Source organism: Clupea harengus, chromosome 6 (genome assembly GCF_900700415.2).
Source record: "Clupea harengus chromosome 6, Ch_v2.0.2, whole genome shotgun sequence".
Lineage (NCBI taxonomy): Eukaryota > Metazoa > Chordata > Actinopteri > Clupeiformes > Clupeidae > Clupea > Clupea harengus.
This window is the reverse complement of record NC_045157.1, coordinates 23,216,237-23,237,247: the sequence shown is the minus strand read 5'-3', so window position 1 is coordinate 23,237,247 and position 21,011 is coordinate 23,216,237. Positions and strand designations below refer to the sequence as shown.

General features: G+C 39.4%; 1 protein-coding gene and 1 long non-coding RNA gene across 2 annotated transcripts; both read left to right on the top strand.

Moving 5' to 3' along the window:
• The first annotated feature begins 11,582 nt into the window (after window positions 1–11,582).
• LOC116220686 lies at window positions 11,583–13,742 on the top strand. The gene is made up of 4 exons (XR_006152447.1): window positions 11,583–11,790; window positions 12,620–12,757; window positions 12,902–13,013; window positions 13,463–13,742. It is a non-coding gene; the product is annotated as an uncharacterized LOC116220686 (long non-coding RNA).
• Window positions 13,743–14,139: 397 nt separating this feature from the next.
• Window positions 14,140–18,041, top strand: LOC105902988 (ZP domain-containing protein-like). The gene is made up of 7 exons (XM_012830675.2): window positions 14,140–14,283; window positions 16,009–16,082; window positions 16,171–16,355; window positions 16,456–16,856; window positions 16,973–17,069; window positions 17,161–17,365; window positions 17,539–18,041. The coding sequence occupies exons 2-7, from the start codon at window positions 16,031–16,033 to the stop codon at window positions 17,673–17,675; spliced, it is 1,077 nt and encodes a 358-aa protein (XP_012686129.2). The 5' UTR covers window positions 14,140–14,283; window positions 16,009–16,030; the 3' UTR covers window positions 17,676–18,041.
• The last annotated feature ends 2,970 nt before the right edge of the window (window positions 18,042–21,011 follow it).

Sequence of the window (21,011 nt, the reverse complement as noted above, 5' to 3'; positions counted from 1 at the left end):
GGTCTCCCTACTATGTTATTTCCACTTTGAGCCGTGTGGTTGTAACGATTACAAAAGTTATTTGTTTAATTTATATAACCAAAGTCTCTGCTATCATATAATTCGCGTTATGTTGTCCAGCCAAACTATTGCCATCTTGACTTGGTTGTTTATTTCACATGGGGTTTAATTTTGACAACACGTCACTAATCTTTAACGTCAAGGCAACACTTACTGGTCGTAACATTTGCACAATTCAAAACATACAAAACAAAATAATATAATTTCAAAATATGTCTTCAGTGGAAACAGATATGTTGCTAGGCAACACCTGCAACTTAAAAGTTCCATTTACGTGAAGGGGTATTTTTGTGTAGCTTTCTCATGAAACGGCAATAAAATCATTGAGAATTTGGAGACATTTCTTTAATTCTTTGGGCAACTCAGTGGGATAATGTATAATCTGCTGGCCTGTTCGTCTTCAGGATTTATTTAAAAAATATTACCGGAATGGCCTACAATAGCCTATCCCTTACTCACATATTCAACATGAATGTAGATTTCATTGCATGATGACATTATAGGTGACAATGGTGCCAAAATAAATAGATAGGGCTAGAGAGGACAAAATAAATGGTGTTGGCAACAGATAAGCCTCTCCATTCCAGAATTTTTTTTAAACTGGGTGGAATGATTTAACTGGCACACTATGTGATAGCACCCTAGGCTCTGGGCACAGGTGGCTGCATTCATTTGTGACCAAACCCAGTTTGTATGCATGTTTACCTTGATATAACCATCAGCATGCTGACCTTGAATACCCTTTGTGCACTGGGTGTGGTTGGGTGCTGCACTGCAGAGGGCTGTCAGCAGGGGCGTAACTACGTATAGGGGGTGCAGCAGGTGCGGCTGCACCTGGGCCCGTGGGTCTTGGGGGCCCGTAGCCAGGGGTTTTTCGTGCCCAAGAAAAATATCTGCGCAGGGGGAGGGGGCGGCGGCGGTTCGTGACATACCCTGACAATTTCACAGTTTAAAGTGTTGTAGGCTGAATATCAGCGCAGGGGGAGGGGGGCGTGGCGGCGGTGGTTACAAACATGGGGTACGGGACTGTAAAATGTTTGGGAACCACTGCCTTACGCCACTGACTAGGGCCGTCATAATAGCCTGCACCTGGGCCCGTCGTAACTAAGTTATGCCACTGGCTGTCAGGATTGACTCTGTCCTCCCTGTCAGAGTTGCATGGGGAGAGGTAAGGGAAACTAGATAGACATATTGGCATGACATTTTGAGAGTGGGGGGGACCAATTTTTGCGGGGGGTCTGGGGGTTCTCCCCCATAACATTTTGAAAGATGTAGATGCAATTTCCCGCATTCTGGTGCATTTACCATGTTTTTAGATAGAAAATGATTTCTCTCTTTCATTGTTTTTCCTTGGAGTCGGCATGGTCTGCAATTACTGACTACTATTATGTTCTAGTAGACTGGGTAAACCCAGCCCGATCTGCAATCCTAAATAAGATTGAGCTTGGTCTGGTGATAGCCAGGATAATGTTTTGGTGTAATACACAGGACTGACACTGACAACTTTGGCACTTTAATCTTCATTTAATGAGAGCAAAATATTTAAAAGTAGGATTTTAAAAGTTGTTAGAAAAACTAGCATGTTAGCTAACGTTAACTCCAGATTAGCTCACGGTTTGATATGGCAATGAAAGAAACCACCAGCATTTTTTTTTTAGCTACTTGAAAAAAACATCCTGGTCATCGCTTTCTGCCCGAAACAGACGCCTAGGTCTGAACACGGCCAAAAGCACAACATATTTCAGACCCAGATTAAGAAATCAACAAATGCTGTTCCACTTGTAATGGGTAAATAAAGTATGGTATTGCCTAGTGCTCGTTGTAGGGAATTAGCTTGCTTATCTAGCTATAATCATAATGTTTGCAGAAGGATCTTTGTGACTTAATGCTATTATAGCCAGAGAATGTGGATCAGAGCATCACAATGTATTTGTCAGGTGCGAGTTACTAATTCGGTTACACATTGAAACTAGACTAAAGTGAATAATCTAGAGTTACAAATACATAAGAGAAGACATATGAAACATCCAAACATATAGAGAGTATAAACATTCCTGGCTGCTCAGAGGATGATGGCTACACACATAGAGTGCGGGAATCTCTGGCTACAAAATACTCCAAGTCCTTTGACTATCTTCCATTTAAATACCCATTTCATTTAGTCCTACATCTGGTATAATAATTATTCACACAGTGTTTATGATAGGGATCACACAGTCAAACATACAAATGGAGGGGTTTGTCACCTACAAAGGGGTGTTACCCACAAAGACCAGAATTCTCATGTTTTTGAGATCCATGTTAAAACGAATCTATTCAGCTGGAGGACTGTACCACTCAAACTGAGACCATTCAAATGAACCCAAACATGACAACGAAAACACCTCATAATGTAATACCACACTTAATACTCTTAAATCCCTTTTTCTGCCCTTAGTTAAACCTTTGCAACTTTAATCTTTACGTCAAACCTGTTTCATACCATGCACCATGCGGTGTAGCAAAACAAAAGTATTTCGTGCTTGACAAAAACACTTTGTTTTGTTTTTGCTCCATTGTTCTTAAAGTGAAACCCAGGTGTGGCATGTACAATAGCATTTCCCAGAAAAGGAGGAGAACCTTGCTTCAAAAGATTCAATGGCATGCAACCCAAGTGAACTATGGTTGGTGTCACGAATTCCCCTGAATTCTAGTTTGTTTTCATCTGGTTTTGCTTTCATGTCTTATCACCATCTCCTGTCATTTCAGATCCGGCCACTCCCACATGCCTGGCAATCTCCTCATCCCTCTCACCTGGTATTCCCTGCCCATCTCTTCACCTGCAGCTCATCTCCTCATTAGTATCTTTATATTTATACCTGTCCACTTTCACTTGTTCCCCGCCAGATTGTCTTGTGTGTTTTGCCAAGCTATCCCGCGTTTGTTTCCTTGCTATTGCCTGACTACCCTGTTTTGACCCTGTTTGCCTGTACACTGGATTTCGGATACCCTACCTGCCCCTCTTCGGATTTGTCTGCTTGATTGATTGATCTCCCGGTTGTGACCCTGCTTGCCTGTCCATCTGATTCTGAATACCCTGCCTGCTCCTGACGGATTTCCTGGTTTTGACTAACACGAAGTAAACTGTGTCTGTTGTCGTGCTTTTGGGTCCCAATCTGTCTGCACCTGAAATCGTTACAGTTGGAAGCATGTCCATGGTTACAGGAAGGTTTTCTCAACATCCAAGAAGTTTCTCGATTCACATAACATCAATACACTTCACACATCTTTGCAATCTGAAGACATATGAAACATCCAAACATAAAGAGAGTATGAACATACCTGGCTGCTCAGAGGATGATTCAGCTACACAAATAATGTGCTACAGAATACTCCAAATCCTTTGTCTATCTTACATTTAAATACCCATTTCATTTAGTACTACATCTGGTATGATAATTATTCACACTGACTGTGAATAATTACAGAGACCAGAATTCTCATGTTTTTGAGATCCATGTTAAAACGAATCCATTCAGCTGGAGGACTGAGACCACTGTACCACTCAAACTGAGACCACTCAAATTAACCCAAACACGACAACGAAATCACCTCATAATGTAATACCACACTAGTACTCTTAAATCCATTTTCCGGCCCTTAGTTAAACCCTTGCAACTTTAATCTTTAGGTCAAACCTGTTTCATACCATGCACCATTTGGGGTTGCAAAACAAAAGTAGTTTGTGCTTGACACAAACCATTCATTTTGTTTTGCTCCATTGTTCTAAAAGTGAAACACACGTGTGGCATGTACAATAGCATTTCCCAGAAAAGGAGGAAAACCTTGATTCAAAAGGTTAATTGGCATTAGAATCAGAATCAGAATCGGAATCAGAATCAGAATCAGAATCAGAAAGGTTTTTACTGCCAATTAGGTTTTCACCTACCAGGAACTGTCTGTGGTACATTGGTGCAAACAATAAACATACACAATAAACAATACACTTATTAAGTTATTTTTCAAACATAGGAAAAACCAAATATAAAATATATTAAAAAAATGACAGAATATGTTAAAGGGAAAAATGAAAGAGCTGTGCAGTCTATGCAGGAGTGTGCAAATAAGACTGCGGGATAAGAGTCTGTGTTGGGGGGCGGGGGTCCCGGGTTAATGAGGCCAACCGCAGACGGGAAGAAGCTGCTCTGGTGGCGTGAGGTTCTGGTCCTGATGGACCGCAGCCTTCTGCCGGAGGGGAGTGTTACAAGGAGTTTGTGTCCAGGGTGGGAGGGGTCGGCCATAATCTTCCCTGCACGCCTCAGGGTCCTGGATGCATACAGGTCCTGAAGAGATGGCAAATTGCAGCCAATCACCTTCTCAGCAGAACGAATGACACGCTGCAGTCTGCTTTTGTCCTTGGCAGTGGCAGCAGTGTACCAGATGGTGATGGAGGAGGTGAGGATGGACTCAATGATGGAGGTGTAAAAGTTCACCATCATTGCCTTTGGCAGGTTGAACTTCTTCAGCTGCCGCAGGAAGTACATCCTCTGATGTGCTTTTTTGGTGAGGAAGATGATGTTCAGCTCCCACTTGAGGTCCTGGGAGATGATGGTGCCCAGGAAGCGGATGGACTCCACACTGTCAACTGGGAGTCACTCAGGGCGATGGGGGTGGGTGGGGCTGGGTTCTTTCTGAAATTCTACAACCATCTCCACTGTTTTCAGCGCGTTGAGCTCCAGGTTGTTCTGTCCACACCAGGTCACCAGATGATCAATCTCCCACCTGTAGGCAGACTCATCCCCACCAGAGATGAGCCCATGAGGGTGGTGTCGTCCGCGAACTTGAGGAGCTTGACGGACTGGTGACTGGAGGTGCAGCTGTTGGTGTACAGGGAGTAGAGGGGAAAGAGTAGAGGGGAAAGAACGCAGCCTTGAGGGGAACCGGTATTGATGGTCCGGGGGTCAGAGACATGTTTTCCCAGCCGCACGTGCTGCCTCCGGTCAGACAGGAAGTCTGTGATCCACCTGCAGATGGAGTCAGGCACACTCCGTGAACCTTCCCCAGGTGTATACATCGAAAAGCATGTCCATGGTTACAGGAAAGTTTTCTCAACATCCAAGAAGTTTCTCGATTCACATAACATCAATACACTTGCATTTTTTTTGCATTTTTGCAATCTAAATAATGATGGTGATGAAATATAAATGATACATTTTGAAATAAGAAATCTTTCTCTTCAATCATGAAAAATGATTTCCCCCACAACTATGTAGATGGCATTTTCACCAACGTAGATAGTAACTTTATTTCTTTTATGTCCAAAATCAAAATAAAGTCCTGCTGTGCAGCTTAGAGCAGCTATATCTATAACTGCTCACTAGAATCACACCTTTCACCAGATATATCTATACCTGCTCACTAGAATCACACCTTTGCTCAGGTGCTACCCCATTTCAACTGTGAAGATCAGCTTACAGGTACACAGCAGTCTCTTTGAAACAGTTTAATTAGTCAAATTATGGTTTATTTTCATGGATGGAGTACTTTTCTGAAAATCTGAAAGTCAGAACCGTTTGGGAGACTTTGCTGTCCAAGATCAAAAGCACATGTTGTTGTGGCCTGCCTCAATAGGTACTGGAGAAGCTTGAACTATGACAAGGGTTTAACATTTTTTCCATGAATAAGAGAAAAATTATAACCAGAGAATGGTTCAAGACAATAGAAAATGAAATTGACTACAAGCCTTTCCGCATTATAAAATGGATGACAGATGGTGTGAACTTAGAGAACGATTGCCTTCTGCAGTGGTATTAAATTGTAAATCTCTAAATCTGACAGGTGACTCACTTAACAGATATGAGTAAGTCAACTTTGACTCCCAGTTCCAGTTTCTTTCCAACCAATATACTGTGGCTTTGATCTTCTTGGCACCTCTATGCCAGCTCTGTCTTTCTTGAATCACCTCTAATTAAAAAGTGTTGCTCAGCATAGCTAAGATGAGGTGCCACATTTCAGTAGTGTGCAAATCAAATCAGAAACAAATCTACTTGACATTTGGTGTCATGCCTATGTGCTTTCACACGGTTTACTGATTCTGTGGTAAGTCCAGAATTCAAAGCATTTATTTTGCTCAAGCCTGTTCATTTGATTGGACCATTATATAACAGCGTTACAGTTTCGATTGATGGCAGGTGTGTTCATTTGCTGAGTGACAGATACGAATCTGTGTCTATTTGCCGCGTGACAGATACAAATCTGTTTTTAGAACAGGCAGTGCTCCTCTATCATTCCCTTAATTGTTGAATATTGGGACTTGTAAATTGCTCGTGCTAAATGGCTTGTAAACTTGCTCATGCCTTTCCCATTTCTGCACACAAGACAAGACACAGGTAATCTTCAGAGCCTTCAGTGAAATGAGTATAGTATAAACACGATTACCTCAGCACAGAAGCATGTACAACAGCTGTATTTGCTCGGTAACAACTGTGTGGTAAGCCACAATAACCAACACAGGTCAAACAAAAACATCCATGACTACGGTCTGTTACACGTTTATGTTATACCTTTCATTTCCCCAATGTTACTGATACAAAACATGTAAAACACTGTGTGCGGGTCGCCAACCACAGAACCTAAGTGCAATTTCTGTCCATTGTGATTTAGATGCTACTACGGCTTACATGGATATGCCATATGTTGTACCCCTCTTCAAAGGTTTTGTTAAACTGCAAAAAAACTGACTGCCAAACCCCGCATAGCGGTGTGTACTATGTCAGCCAAATAAATTGAGAGTGAGGTGAAACTAGGTGTTAAAAGTCAGAATAATATGTAATAATAATATGTTTCATGGCATCAAAGAGTTCCTGAGATATGATCTTTCTGTCAGCATCATGAAATGCAACACAAAGACAATGAAGGGATTTACAGAAACATTCTTATCTTATGTCTGATTCATTTAAAATTGTACAAATAGCCTTTATATGCCATTAATAATGACTTTGAATCTTTATATCATAGGATATTGGCTAGTGACCCATTTTTACCCTGGCTAGAGTCATGTGCCTCCTAGATGCTAACTTGCCATAATTTTTGATAAAACAGTTATCAAGCTATTCCCCAAAAAGTGCTTTGAGCCTCCCACACTTCAGGGGTAACTAGCACAAAGGCACACGTCCACTGTTACGCAGTCTTTGGGTGGTGAATGGGCAAAATTAGCTTGATTGTCCACACCTGAGGAGGTGTGGATAAAATCCATACTGTTTGTCCTAGGAAGGGGCCTTAGGCCCCGTCCACACGGAATCTGGATTGCCTGAATCCAGATTTTTTTTTGTCAGATCTGTCTTCCGTCCACACGAACATGCGGGTCAGCGGCGGGATTGCCTCAATCGGGACGTTTTTGAATCCGGCCTCTAGAGTGGATACATTTCAACCCACCGTGTTCGTGTGGAAGCCCGATCCGCACATTTTCTAACCCGATGACATCATTGCCCGACGTGAATGCCCCACGCCCCGCCTCGCAACCTCAGCCTAAACCCTTATTAACCCCGCTGCGTCACTTCATAACAGCAACGACCTAAATCAATGTTGTTAAGCAGCCGATGAGGAAAGGGATGACATTAACAAGCCACACTTTAATCTATCACTGTTTAATATATTTGCATCAGACCATTGTTCAAAACCGTTTTTTAGCAAAGATTCATGTGTATTGCTTAAGTCTAAGTATATGATAGCGTTGACCAAAATTGTCATAGTGTAACTTGCTCAATCATGCTACAAAGGTGCATGTCAGATGGGGAAACGAGTTCATCAAGTTTCACAAAGAATGTTTCACGCCTCCAAAAGTGAGCCCTTTTAATGCACGTAATCTTGTCTTTATAAGGCTTACCGGAAAATATTCACTGTCTTCCTTTTTGTATAAAAGGAGAGGGTTGTTATAAAGCAGTCTAGTTCCCATCCTGAGACATCAGGCATCATGTCTCTCTGCACACTGCTGCTGCCGCTGATGCTCCTGGTGTCTATCACTTCAGCGAGTCACTTCTGGGGAGGCACAATCTCATTCACCCCAAAAGGAAGGAACCCAGATGGATCATATAGGGTAGGACTCTTGCTGTTTTTGACAATATTGTTTTATGTGAGCTGCTTATTTTGAGATAATGGTTACAGTAGAAAAATCCAGTAATACTTTTCTGTGACTTTGATTATTGACTGCAAGATCATTTATATGACGAGATGTCAAATACATGACTCTGGTTGGTCAGTAAGAGCAGTGAGGTATCTGCCATTTCTGTAACATTGAATCAGATCCTTTCTGCTAACCATATAATTGTAACAAAACAGTTTTGAACACTCATTCTTTGTCAAACTATTAACAGCCAGTTTATATGGCACTGTACAGGGAATACATGAAATAATATAAAAAAATTATGTAGAATTCAGTTTTGTATACATACTGTATACCTGCGTTATTAGTTCATTAAATTCTACATCAGTTTAAATTATATTTATTTAATATCAGCAATCAGTTTACCGTGTAATTTTGCTCGTAATACTAGAAATATACATACATACACACTTACATATTAACATACATAAATGAATAATTAGTAGGTAAACTAGACGTACCGCATAGCGGTGTGTACTATGTCAGCTGCATAACTTGAGAGTGAGGTGAAACTAGGTGTTAAAAACAGTATTGAAAAAAATGAAAAAGTCAGAATATTATATCTTTCTATATATGTAGAACTTATCCTGCAAAAACTGACCCATCCAACGTCAGCAAGAAAATTATTTTTAAGTGTTTTTAGGGAAAAACAAGAAGGCAAATACAGAGTATGATATTTTTCATACAGTTTTATACACTCATTCTTTGTCAAACTATTAACAGCCAGTTTATATTGCACTGTACAGGAAATACATATAATAATAAATGTTAAATAATATTAACAAAAATGGATATATTATTCAGTTTTGTATACATATACTTACATTTTTAGTTCATTAAATTCTACATTTATTTATTTTAGATTTATTTTACATTCATTCTCTTTGCATCAGTATGCACACAGGCAGGCAGTCAGTCATATAGTTTTGGGGTTTTTGTTCACAAATTTTTGGTTTGGTTTTATATACTTAGACTTCACCAGGTTCTATTGCTCGTAGCTTGACTATTCTCTCCCTTGTACGTCGCTTTAGACAAAAGCGTCTACTAAATGACTGAATGTAAATGTAAAATGTAACCAGTCCATATGAAACTTGATATGCTTGCAGCCCCACATTTCTGATATGGAATATAAGGTTTGTATCGCTAGGTGTGTGTTGCCCTTGGTGCTAGCGCCCCCTGGAGTTTAGTAGGGTCAAAGCACTTTTTGAGCTATAGCCCACCTCTAGGAGACACATTACCCTAGCTCATTATAATTAATTTGTGTAGTTGCGCCACCTGGTGAATAGTTGTCAATGGCACTTCACTAACCAATATCTTGTGATGTAAAGGTTCAATAGTCTTGAAATTTGACACCCTGCATCAGTACCACATTTTTGGAAAATGAAATTTCATCCATAGGGGGCGCTGCAACTGACACATTTCAATATTTCAAGAACTGTTTAAAGCGAAACATTTTTAATTTGGTATGCTTATACGTGGCTACATTTGCTGCCAAATAAAATTCAGCAGCCAATACACACTTGTGTGAATGACCAATCTTAATGGAATTGGGTAGGCTCTTTCATAATGTATTCACTACAAAATTCAAATGGTCCTTTTTCACCTGCTGAAACGGTCAAATCATTCAATCTTACGCTACTTGGGGCAGTTTGCACAATCTGATTGGACCCCAATGACCACTGCTTGCTGCTTTAACTTATTAGTGTGGTAGTCTAATCCCCTGTCCGGTTCGAAATGGTCGATACTTGTAGGCCTATATGTGGCATATACTCTACATTTAGTATTGTATTTAAACACACTCTTGCCTTCAGCTAATAATTCTACATTTTAAATGTACATGCATAGTTTTCAAAACAGTTATACAATGAAGATTCATGTATTGTTGCTTATGTATACATGTCAATTTCACAAAATGCTCCAATGTAGCACAAGAATATATCTGTTATAAAGTCACACTCATCATCATGTTCACTAGACGGGTTTCAAAACTCAGAACCATATTAGTGTACAGCTGCTACATCCACAAACTATAGCTCTTTAAGTGTCCACTCAGAATAAGACATACAAAAAACGGTTTAGTGTATTTTTGCCAGAAATATAATCATTCAAGATGCACGAAAAATGTCCATGAAATAAATTTCACCTACATTTTTGCTTTCCGCTTTCATATTTTGCGTCTGGTTTATGTAGTGGCTACAAAGATTATCTCAGAAAACAAATGCATCTACTTTTTTGTACTCTGTATTACGTTTCTAATTCTATATCAAAAGTATTTGTTAAGTAATTACTATATAAATTAGTTCTTAATTTATTTTAATTTAATTTGAATTAGTTCATTCATTTTTTGTTGTTTCTGATTGTTTTTTGTTTTAATCAAACCAAGCAGCTAAAGCTTCGTTTAGGTTAAAAGTGATAGTTCATGTAATTTGCTGGTCAATACTTGTAGGGCTATATGTGGCATACTCTACATTAAGTATTGTATTTAAACAGATTCTTGCATCATTCGTACATGCATAGTTTTCAAAACAGTTATACAATGAATATTCATGTATTGTTGCTTATGTAGTATACATGTCAATCTCACAAAATGCTCAAATTTAGCACAAGAATATATCTGTTATAAAGTCACACTCATCCTCATATTCACTACACGGGTTTCAAACCAAGCAGCTAAAGCTTTGTTTGGGTTAAAAGTGAGAGTTCATGTAATTTAATATTAGTAGTAGTTCCTTGTGCATATCTGCTTACATCTTTTCAATGGAGTAGAGGAATATTAAGAGTTTTAACCTTAACAGTACCCATTCACCCTCTCCATTGATTTAAATGCAGCTACACAATTTCTTTCAAATGTAGATTCCTAACCAGTCTATATGTATTCCTTGCACTTCCGACATCGAGTTGCTTCTTGTACATTTTAATTTGAAAATCAGCTGCTTATGCACAAAGCATTCACAACTTTTAAAATAAGGAAAAGAAAGCAACTAGTCTTTCACTGAAGTTTTCTGTCACTTTATCACTTTAAACTGTGCATACACAAGATGTAGGCTGGTGGACCTGTGCTTTCAAAGAAACTGGTTGGCCTGAAAGTGGCAAGTGGCAAGATTACCAAGCAAGCAGAAATTATATATAGATACTACAGAGAACAATACCACTCTAACACCCTAAAACCACAATGTCTATTTGTAGCAATGAAGGGAACAAGTAGCTAATCTGAGCTTGTCTCACTTACTCTGCCAAATACAAATAGTCTACACATAGGTTAGAAGCATGCATTTTAGCCTTATTTGTTTTGCAAATATAATTTTTTGTTTTAAAATATGTATCTGTAAAAATATGTAACAATAAATGTGACAGAGATAACATCCCATTTTACTTTAGGTGGATTTCCGCTACAAGAGCATTTTTGATTCTTGCAGCCAGGATCATTTGTCCTGGAGCTACTGTTTAAGTGGAAACTGTGGAAGTCAGGCCAGTCTGGAAAGAGGCGTGATACATAACACTGGTGGAAAGTATCCTTACAATTCTAATTGGTGCCAAAAAGAAGGTGTTATGACCAGACGCCTTCCGAGTGATAAGCCTTTTGAACTTACGTAAGTTTGTCCCCTTTGGCAGATATTTTCAAGAGATAGAACTACAACTGGTACATTTGTTACACCCAATTCAAATGTGGTTATCCAGAGGAACCTAAATGATCACAATTATTATATTATTATGATTAAAACATTTTGAACCATCCACAGGCTTATCTTAACAGAAAGTCCATAATGATACAACTCTACAAAATATATAGACATTCATTCTGTTTTAAGATTTGAGAAACAGTTGAAACAGTAGGTTGTAGGCAATCATTTTCACATTTTGTATTAAAATGTGCAAAGGAAGTGATCTTTGTCTCTGATGGTATGAAAAAATCAGTTACATTTAGACACATACATCCTTCTTGTCATATACCATGATATTGTTTGTATCCGATTTGTGCAAGGCATAAGAGCAGTGGGTACCCACCACTTATAAGATTATGTAAGCTAGTCTAACCAGCTCAGGTTAAATGTCACTTACCTTCCAAAGATGCATTTGTGATTTGAACTTAACATTTTGGAACTGAAACGTTTCATACTGTGACAAGCAATGTTATGGCAATTACTGTAATGTATCAAAACATCTCTGAATTTGCTACATTTCATTTCAAAACCAACATAGAGGCCACAGTTGGTCATTTGCATGTTTCTGCCAGCTCTTTCTGCATGTTTAATATGCTTGTAAGGGAATGGAAGAAATTATTTGAAATGGATTGTTTGCTAAAGTCAAGCCTTCCAAGACCTTTACAGAGCTAACCACTTCAAAGAATTACAAACAAAACATCTTTACCAACATTTAACTATTACTGCTTGGTAATCATCACATCACTTCTTTTTATAGTGCATCAAGCTGCTGTTGGGTGTCTTTGAGAAACTCTTTGTCATATTGGAACCTTCCAATCCTGGTAGATCTTGGACTTCGATCTGACACGAATGAAGCAAACCGTTCTCCAGTCACAACCATCATATCATTTGTCCGGTATAACCTTGTCCTTTTTATATTCATTGTCTTTCATAACATGTGATTTGTTTGATATCACATGGGGGATGATATTGTACGTGAAACTCTATCACATTAAAGTTGTTGGACTATAGCTCACACAAGTTCCCAAATCTCCTGCAGTGTACCACAGAACTGTCCTCGCACATACAACTTGATCGCTTTTGATGCAGATGATGATCACGTCAGATGTAGAAGCAACAGAGGTTTACCCTCAGGGTTCCACCTTGATCAAGTAAGAGACACCCAGAAGAATCACACACACACACACACACACACACACACACACACACACACACACACACACACACACACACACACACACACACACACACACACACACACACACACACACACACACACACACACACGCACATGCTCGTGTGTGCTCACATATACACTCACACACTCACACACACACACATGCACGTGTGTGCTCACATACACACATACACACACACACACACACACACACACACAAACACACATGCACATGTGTGCTCACACACACTCACACACACACACACACACACACACACACACACACAAACACACATGCACATGTGTGCTCACACACACTCACACACACACACACACACACACACACACACACACCCACGCAAATTCATGAAGCATTTGTCAGGACAAAAAGTGACATTTCCTTTTGATATCTATTTGTCCTAGGATTCTTGCGCTTTACACTATCACAGCACCAGCACTGGATCCTATGGTTTCGAAATAGTTTTAGAGGACTTCCCCAATCAGAACATCACTCTTACCTACAATGACACAACCACATCTTTCAAGGGTCCAATCCATGCAGGGTGGCCATTGGTGCATTCTCTCTCAACACCAGGTCCATCCATAAGTAGTACAACGGTACCATCTCCAACCCAACAATACGGCTACGGCTCTACCCCTTGGTCACAGAACAGCACTCCATTGAGCAAACTTCCACTGCAATTTGTTGTTGTGGGTAAGTGTTTTTAATGTAGATTGTGGGGGGGGGGGGTTTCAGTCAAAGAATGACAAATGCACCAGTCATTAATAATCTGTTGCCATTTCAGTTGACCCCCCAGCACCATCTTGCAGTGAGGGAGTGTACTTGCCCCAGTTCCTGCCTCCCACTCCACACAACGGAGAACGGCTTCACGTTGCCATCAACCAGGAGCTAGAAATCAGAATTCAGGCGAAAGCTTCTAACGCAATGCAAGTAGACCTGTAATTCAAACTTGAATATATGTCTGTGCGTGTGCAAGTTTGTGTGTGGCTGTTTTTGTGTGTGAATGTTTGGTCATGTGAATAAACTCTTAAAGTACCTTGAATGATGACATAAAGTTTGTTCTGTCTTGAAGGGTTCATGATATCCTAATAAGTGGACCTCTGAACATCACAAAGGACAAGGTCACCTCTGGAGAGTTTGTCCTCAGATGGACACCCAGGAGTGATGACATTGGCGAATATTTTCCCATCTGTTTCATTGCTGAGAGCTCAGTGAATAATACGTACGTTTTTCCTCAACTTATGAATGCTTGAATTTGTAAGGAGTGTTAATGATATAGTTTTGTGATGCCTACAGACACGATTTTTAATATATGATGTGATATGATGTGATATGATGATGTGATATGATGTGATATGACTTACATATTCGATCTCTGAATTGCATGTGATTACCATGGAGACTGTCAAGTGACTTACACTTGGACTAAATACATTTTAGAGTCCTATTTTAAGGACGATAAAGGCTGGCAGAAACGAAAACGCAAGTGATGAAGCGAGCAGTAAAAAGCAATAGGTGCAGCACTAGACTATCAGTATAATGAATTAAAAGGAAAATGGCGTGCAAAGTGTCTAGGGGTAAATGAAGTCTCAAACCAAAAGTGTAAAACGCAACGAGGACGGATGGTGCATCCAGCTTGGAGTTTAGGCAGTCGAAAGGCTCTCCCCAGGCTCTCGCCACTGGAACAAGAGAGGACGTCCATGGTGAAAACCCCAGCCTTATAGTCCGGCCCATTATCTGCTCTCAGCACTCAGGCACTCCCCTGCACTCAGCACCCTGCCGGAGAGGCAAACAGGCAACAACGTAGCACAGACAATTTTGAAAAGTAGAAAGCGTTTTGCTCCTTTAGATTTCATGACAGCCCAACGTTATTTGTATTGAGATCAATAGCTGTACATTATGGAGAATTTATTTCAGAATAAAATGTAAAATGTTCAAACACCTGTGACATGTTACATATTACATTTAATAATCTAAAATACATTTAATGGAAAATATTTGCAACTTCGGAACTAGGTATTGAGACGAAAAATGTAGAGCTTACATCTCAGATATTTTGGCACTTGCTCCGGTATAACTTGTGGGAGCAGAAGAGGTTAGCTCTATTTTCTATGAACATGAACGTTTCAGATGGATATCCGTGTTTTCTAAGTTACTACTTTCACTAATATCCCCAATAGCATATGCTACTGTGTGGTGATGCGGAAGAACTCTATAGGCTACTGCAACAGCATATTCTTTTCGCCTTGGGTAACTTATTCGAAGTTAATTAGGTTAACATTTGATCCTTTATCCTTTATTTGATCCTTTTACATATAATTATTCTCGGAACAATATGTAGGCTATTTAGTGCAGTTGGTGAATCCAGAACCCCAGCAGAACTGAACAGGTGAGTGAAAACCTGTTTAGCTGACCACTGGAGAGTGAGAGAGTGGACATAGAGGCTGTCTATTCATTTGTGTAACACGAGACTGTTGGTGACTGTATGTGTTGGTGTACTAATGATATGGGATATCCCAGAGGCAGGGAAATAACCGTATGCGTAAAACGCAAGAGTCAGTGAAGAATATTTTGCAACGCCCATATTCAAAATTCCCCAAATCGGCAAAAAAAAAAAATTGTTTATCGCAGGAGTGTAGACAACCCGCCCCGCCGAAATCGACCGTCTCTGCCAGCCGTTATCGTCCTCAAAATAGGAGCCTTTTCATCAGTTTCACTCTTTAGGGAAGTTGTTATTTATTCAATAATATACTGTAATACCATACCATGTATTATTCAAAATATCCATCTCATTAATCAGTACCCTCTTTTGTAGTTATTGTAAAATTCAGATACAGTAAGTCAATGTCTGTGCTGAAAATGTTCAGCATACAATGATGGGAGTTATCACTCCAAATTCATCCATTAACTTGCATCGGCATTAACCAGTAAACATACTTACTTTCAGTTCCACCTTCTATCAGTCTGACATGAGATGTGTCATTGTTCATGTCGGACTTGAACATGTTGGACGTGAACAGGGTTTGTGTTTTCCATTATCCCAAGCATTGAATAAATGGTAAAGGATACACTTTTTTTTTTCATAATTAACCATAATTAACATCCACAGTTGCTTCAGCTAAAGTGATTTGCTCTGAGAATTTTATGGCCATTGAAGTGGACAAATCACTATCAGACAGCATCAGACTAAATGAGGATCACCTACGACTCACTGACCCATCTTGCACACTCTACTCCAACGGCAGTCATGTCTTTGCCAACATGTCTCTCAACACCTGTGGCACTGAAGTGGAGGTGAATAAACCTTATCGAGCCCTACCAAATATATGTCAAATCTATCTTCAGAAAAAGTATATGCTATATAATGTATTAATTCCATATTTCTTTTTAAAAGGAGGATGAAAACAATCTCATCTTCAGGAATGAAATTGTGTCATTTGATAACACAAATGACATTATAACAAGAGACCAACAGGTGGAGCTAAGGTTCTTCTGCAAGTACCCTAAAAAAAGCAGTGTGTCCATAGAGTTTGATGCTCACAGAGGCCCTTATGTATTCATACAAAAAGGATTTGGAACTTTCAGCTTTGAGTTTGAATTCTTCCAATCAAGTCAATTTCAAAATCGGAAGGACCCCAACTCCTATCCCCTGGAGTATGATCTTGGTGAAATGATGTACATGCAGATCGAAGGCATCTCTCCAGTCAGCAATACAGAGCTCTTTGTCGAGTCTTGCACTGCCAGTCCCAGTGATCACTCTCAAGCCCATGTTTCCTATGCAATCATTCAAAATGGGTAAGCTTGACACATATTGACACATCCCTCGGGATGAATAAAGTATCCATCTATCTATCTAGATACTGGAAATGTCTGTCATGTTATGTTCTAAATATGTCCTGTTCTCCACATAGGTGCAAGGAAGATGAAACAGTGCAATTCTACTCGAACCATACAAATAAAGTCCAGTTTGGAATGAAGGCATTTAAATTCATTGGATGGCAGGACCAGGTAACAGATGGAATTATAGACTGCTCTCTGAATGAACAAACCTAATTTATGTTGAGTATGTTCTGTATTCAATTGGTTTCTCTCCCAAAAGGTTTACATCACTTGCTCAGTCATACTGTGTGAGGCTGGACATCCCAACACCAGATGTTCTCAGGGCTGCACCAATGCCACTGCCCCACCTGCAGTGCATCACCATCACAGGAGAGAGGTTACCATTCAGACCACCAGTCACTCCATCTCCCAGGGGCCCGTGCGGCTCAGCAGGAATGCTGACATCAAGAGTGCTCCAAGCACAGGTGACTATCCTCCTGTATATCTCCCAGTGTCGCTTGGGTACTCCCAAAATGCACTTAATAAATCACAGTTTGATGCAATAGTATTTCCTTATGGCTAATTTCTCTAACACGTACATACCAGTGCCAGGCAATGTGTAACTGTGACTATTTCTTCTGCTACTGTTTTCTTACAGTGCTAAACGATGGATTGAACATGAATCTTGTTTTCCTCACTGGATGCCTGCTGGCAGTTGTTGCCATGGTGTGTGGTGTACTGATCTACACAAGGCGACCTAGGATTGAATATCAGTTACTACCTTCTTCCAACTAGGTAGCCTTCATGCACAGCACATACGTATACAGAGACTTGTCTTGAAACAAACTATATAAACTCCTGGGTTGTGTTTAAAAATGGCTAAAAACAGCTGATTAAATAGATACACATTATTTCCATGTGCAATAATTACATATTACTTTTATTTTTTGGGTTGTGTTTAAAAATGGTTTAAAACAGCTGATTAGATAGATACACATTATTTCCATGTGAAATAATTACATATTACTTTCATTTTTGGGGTTATGTTTAAAAATGGCTGAAAACAGCTGATCAAATAGATACACATCATTTCCATGTGAAATAATTACATATTACTTTTATTTTTTAGAAAATGTAACTGTTGGTAATAAATGCATGCTTTTGCCAAATTATCACCATATGATTCTGGGTGTATAGTCAAGCTTACATAGGTTTAGTTAGGATCACTACCCTTACTACTTGCTTTTATTGATTTTATGTAAAGCACTTTGAACTGCAACTCTTGTATGAATTGTGCTATATAAATAAAGAGTTACTTACTTACTACTGAGGCTCTGTCCTACTAAATTCTCCATTATCTTCTCTACAAAAAACTGTCTAAACATGTATGGTATGGTAATAAAGGTTTCTTAAACTGCTTTAATAAAGCAAATAAACTCTATTTGAAAGACTGACTGAAGAAGTTCATGTCTAAAGACACTAAGGATAACTATGAGGTGGATCATCCTGTCCATCATGGTACATTTGATTAGCTGAAATAAATTCAAAAACACTTATGTCACCTTTCCAATGTACTTTTCCATTTGAATGGACAATTATGTTTGTTTCTGGTGGGATTGACATCTCCTGATATCTCCGTAGATATGCCTCTGTTTTACAGCACATGGACAAACTTTGTTAATGTGCCCTCTGCTGTTCCACCCCGGTGTGTTGTAAAGGCTGAACTCCGTTCAGGCCACGCCCCCCTGTTCAACGTTAGATTCACACACCTCCGCAACAGCCCATTACATTCTCACTCCCAGCTGCACTTCAGTTATCTTTCCAATCGCCTGCACCTGCATCATTCACGTTCACCTGATTACACAATCACCTTCCCAGTTTCCCACACTCTATACACTTCTCACTTCCCTCACGTCACTGTCGGGCCTCGTCTAACAACGGACTTAAAACTGAAGACTACAGCTCCCCAACTGGTTTCTCTACCATTCCGCAACTCCCAGGTCGCTACGATCCTTCGTTTCCTCTCTCGCTCCTCCATCGTCAGACCGGTGAATTCCACTTCACCCAAAGACTCATTTCCATGACTCCCAGGTCGTTTTGCTAATGTATTTGTTTGTTCTGTTCTCTTCCGCGCCCCTGTGCCCCAAATACTCCCGTGCAGTGCTCAAGTGTCACAAGGTTTTCTGTTAGTTTCCCCTAGTTATAAGATTATCTTCTGTGCATTGTCTTACTAAAGTGAATAATCTAAAGTTACAAATACATAAGAAAGGACATATGAAACATATAAACATTCAGAGAGTATGAACATTCCTGGCTGCTCAGAGGATGACGGCTACACACATAATGTGCGGGAGTCTCTGGCTACAGAATACTCTAAATCCTTTGACTAACTCCCATTTAAATACCCATTTAATTTAGTCCTACAACTGGTATAATAATTATTCACACGGACTGTGGTGATTATGATAGGGATCACACAGTTAAACTGACAAATGGAGGGATTTGTCATCTACAGAGGGGGGTTACCTACAACTCACAGAGACCAGAATTCTCATGTTTTTAAGATCCATGTTAAAACTAATCTATTCAGCTGCAGGACTGAGACCACTGTACAACTCAAACTGAGACCATTCAAATTAACCCAATCTTGACAACAAAATCACCTCGTAATGTAATACCACACTCTTAAATCCATTTTCCTGCCCTTAGTTTAACCCTTGCAACTTTAATCTTAAGGTCAAACCTGTTTCATACCATGCACCTTGTGGGGTAGCAAAACAAAAGTAGTTTGTGCTTGACACAAACCATTTATTTAGTTTTGCTCCATTGTTCTAAAAGTGAAACCCACTTGTGGCATGTACAATAGCATTTCCCAGAAAAGGAGGAGAACTTTGCTTCAAAAGGGTCATTGGCATGCAACCCACGTGAACTTTGTGTCCATGGTTTCTCGATTCACATAACATCAATACACTCGCAATTTTTTTGCATTTTTGCAATCTAAATAATGATGGTGATAAAACATAATATAATAATAAAAAATCTTTCTTTTCAATCAAGAAAAATTAATTTTCCCACAACTATGTAAATTGCATTTTCATCAACGTAGTTACTATATTTATTTTATGTCCAAAATCAGAAGAATTTAAAAGTTTCATGCCAAGATTCATGTGGATTGCTGAAGTCTAAGTATATGATGGCGTTGACCAAAATAGTCAGAGTGTAATTTGCTCAATCATGCTACAAAGGTGCATGTCACGTGGGGAAAACAAGTTCATCAAGTTTCAGACACAAAGAATGTTTCACGCCTACAAAAGTGACCCCTTTTAATGCATGTAATCTTGTCTTTATGTGGCTAACTGGAACATTTTCACCGTCTTCCTTTTTGTATGAAAGGAGAGGGTTGTTATAAAGCAGTCTAGTTCCCATCCTGAGACATCAGGCATCATGTCTCTCTGCACACTGCTGCTGCCGCTGATGCTCCTGGTGTCTATCACTTCAGCGAGTCACTTCTGGGGAGGCACAATCTCATTCACCCCAAAAGGAAGGAACCCAGATGGATCATATAGGGTAGGACTCTTGCGGTTTTTGACAATACTGTTTTATGTGAGCTGCTTATTTTGAGATACAGTAGAAAAATCCAGTAATACTTCTCTGTGACTTTTATTATTGACTGCAAGATTATTTATATGACGAGATGTCAAATACATGACTCTGGTTGGTCAGTAAGACCAGTGAGGTATCTGCCATTTCTGTAACATTGAATCAGATCCTTTCTGCTAACCATATAATTGTAACAAAACAGCCAGTTTATACTGTACAGGGAATACATGAAATAATATCAACAAAAATGGATGTAGAACTCAGTTTTGTATACATATACTTGCGTTATTAGTTCATTCAATTCTACATCAGTATAAATTATATGTATTCAATAATAAGCTTCAAGCTACTACAAGAAATATACATGCATAAACACATACATATTTACATAGACGTGTGTAATATGTCTGCCGCATACATTTAGAGTGAGGTGAAACTAGGTGTTAAAAACAGTATTGAAACACATATAAAAATTCCGAATAATGTATCTTTTTATATATGTATAACTTATCCTGCAAAGACTGAACCATT

Coding starts and splice junctions, on each gene's coding strand:
- LOC105902988 (XM_012830675.2), top strand. CDS start 16,031: ATGAGATGTGTCATTGTTCATGTCGGACTTGAACATGTTGGACGTGAA. Junction 16,083..16,170: donor ACATGTTGGACGTGAACAGG/GTTTGTGTTTTC, acceptor TAACATCCACAG/TTGCTTCAGCTAAAGTGATT. Junction 17,070..17,160: donor TCATTGGATGGCAGGACCAG/GTAACAGATGGA, acceptor CTCTCCCAAAAG/GTTTACATCACTTGCTCAGT.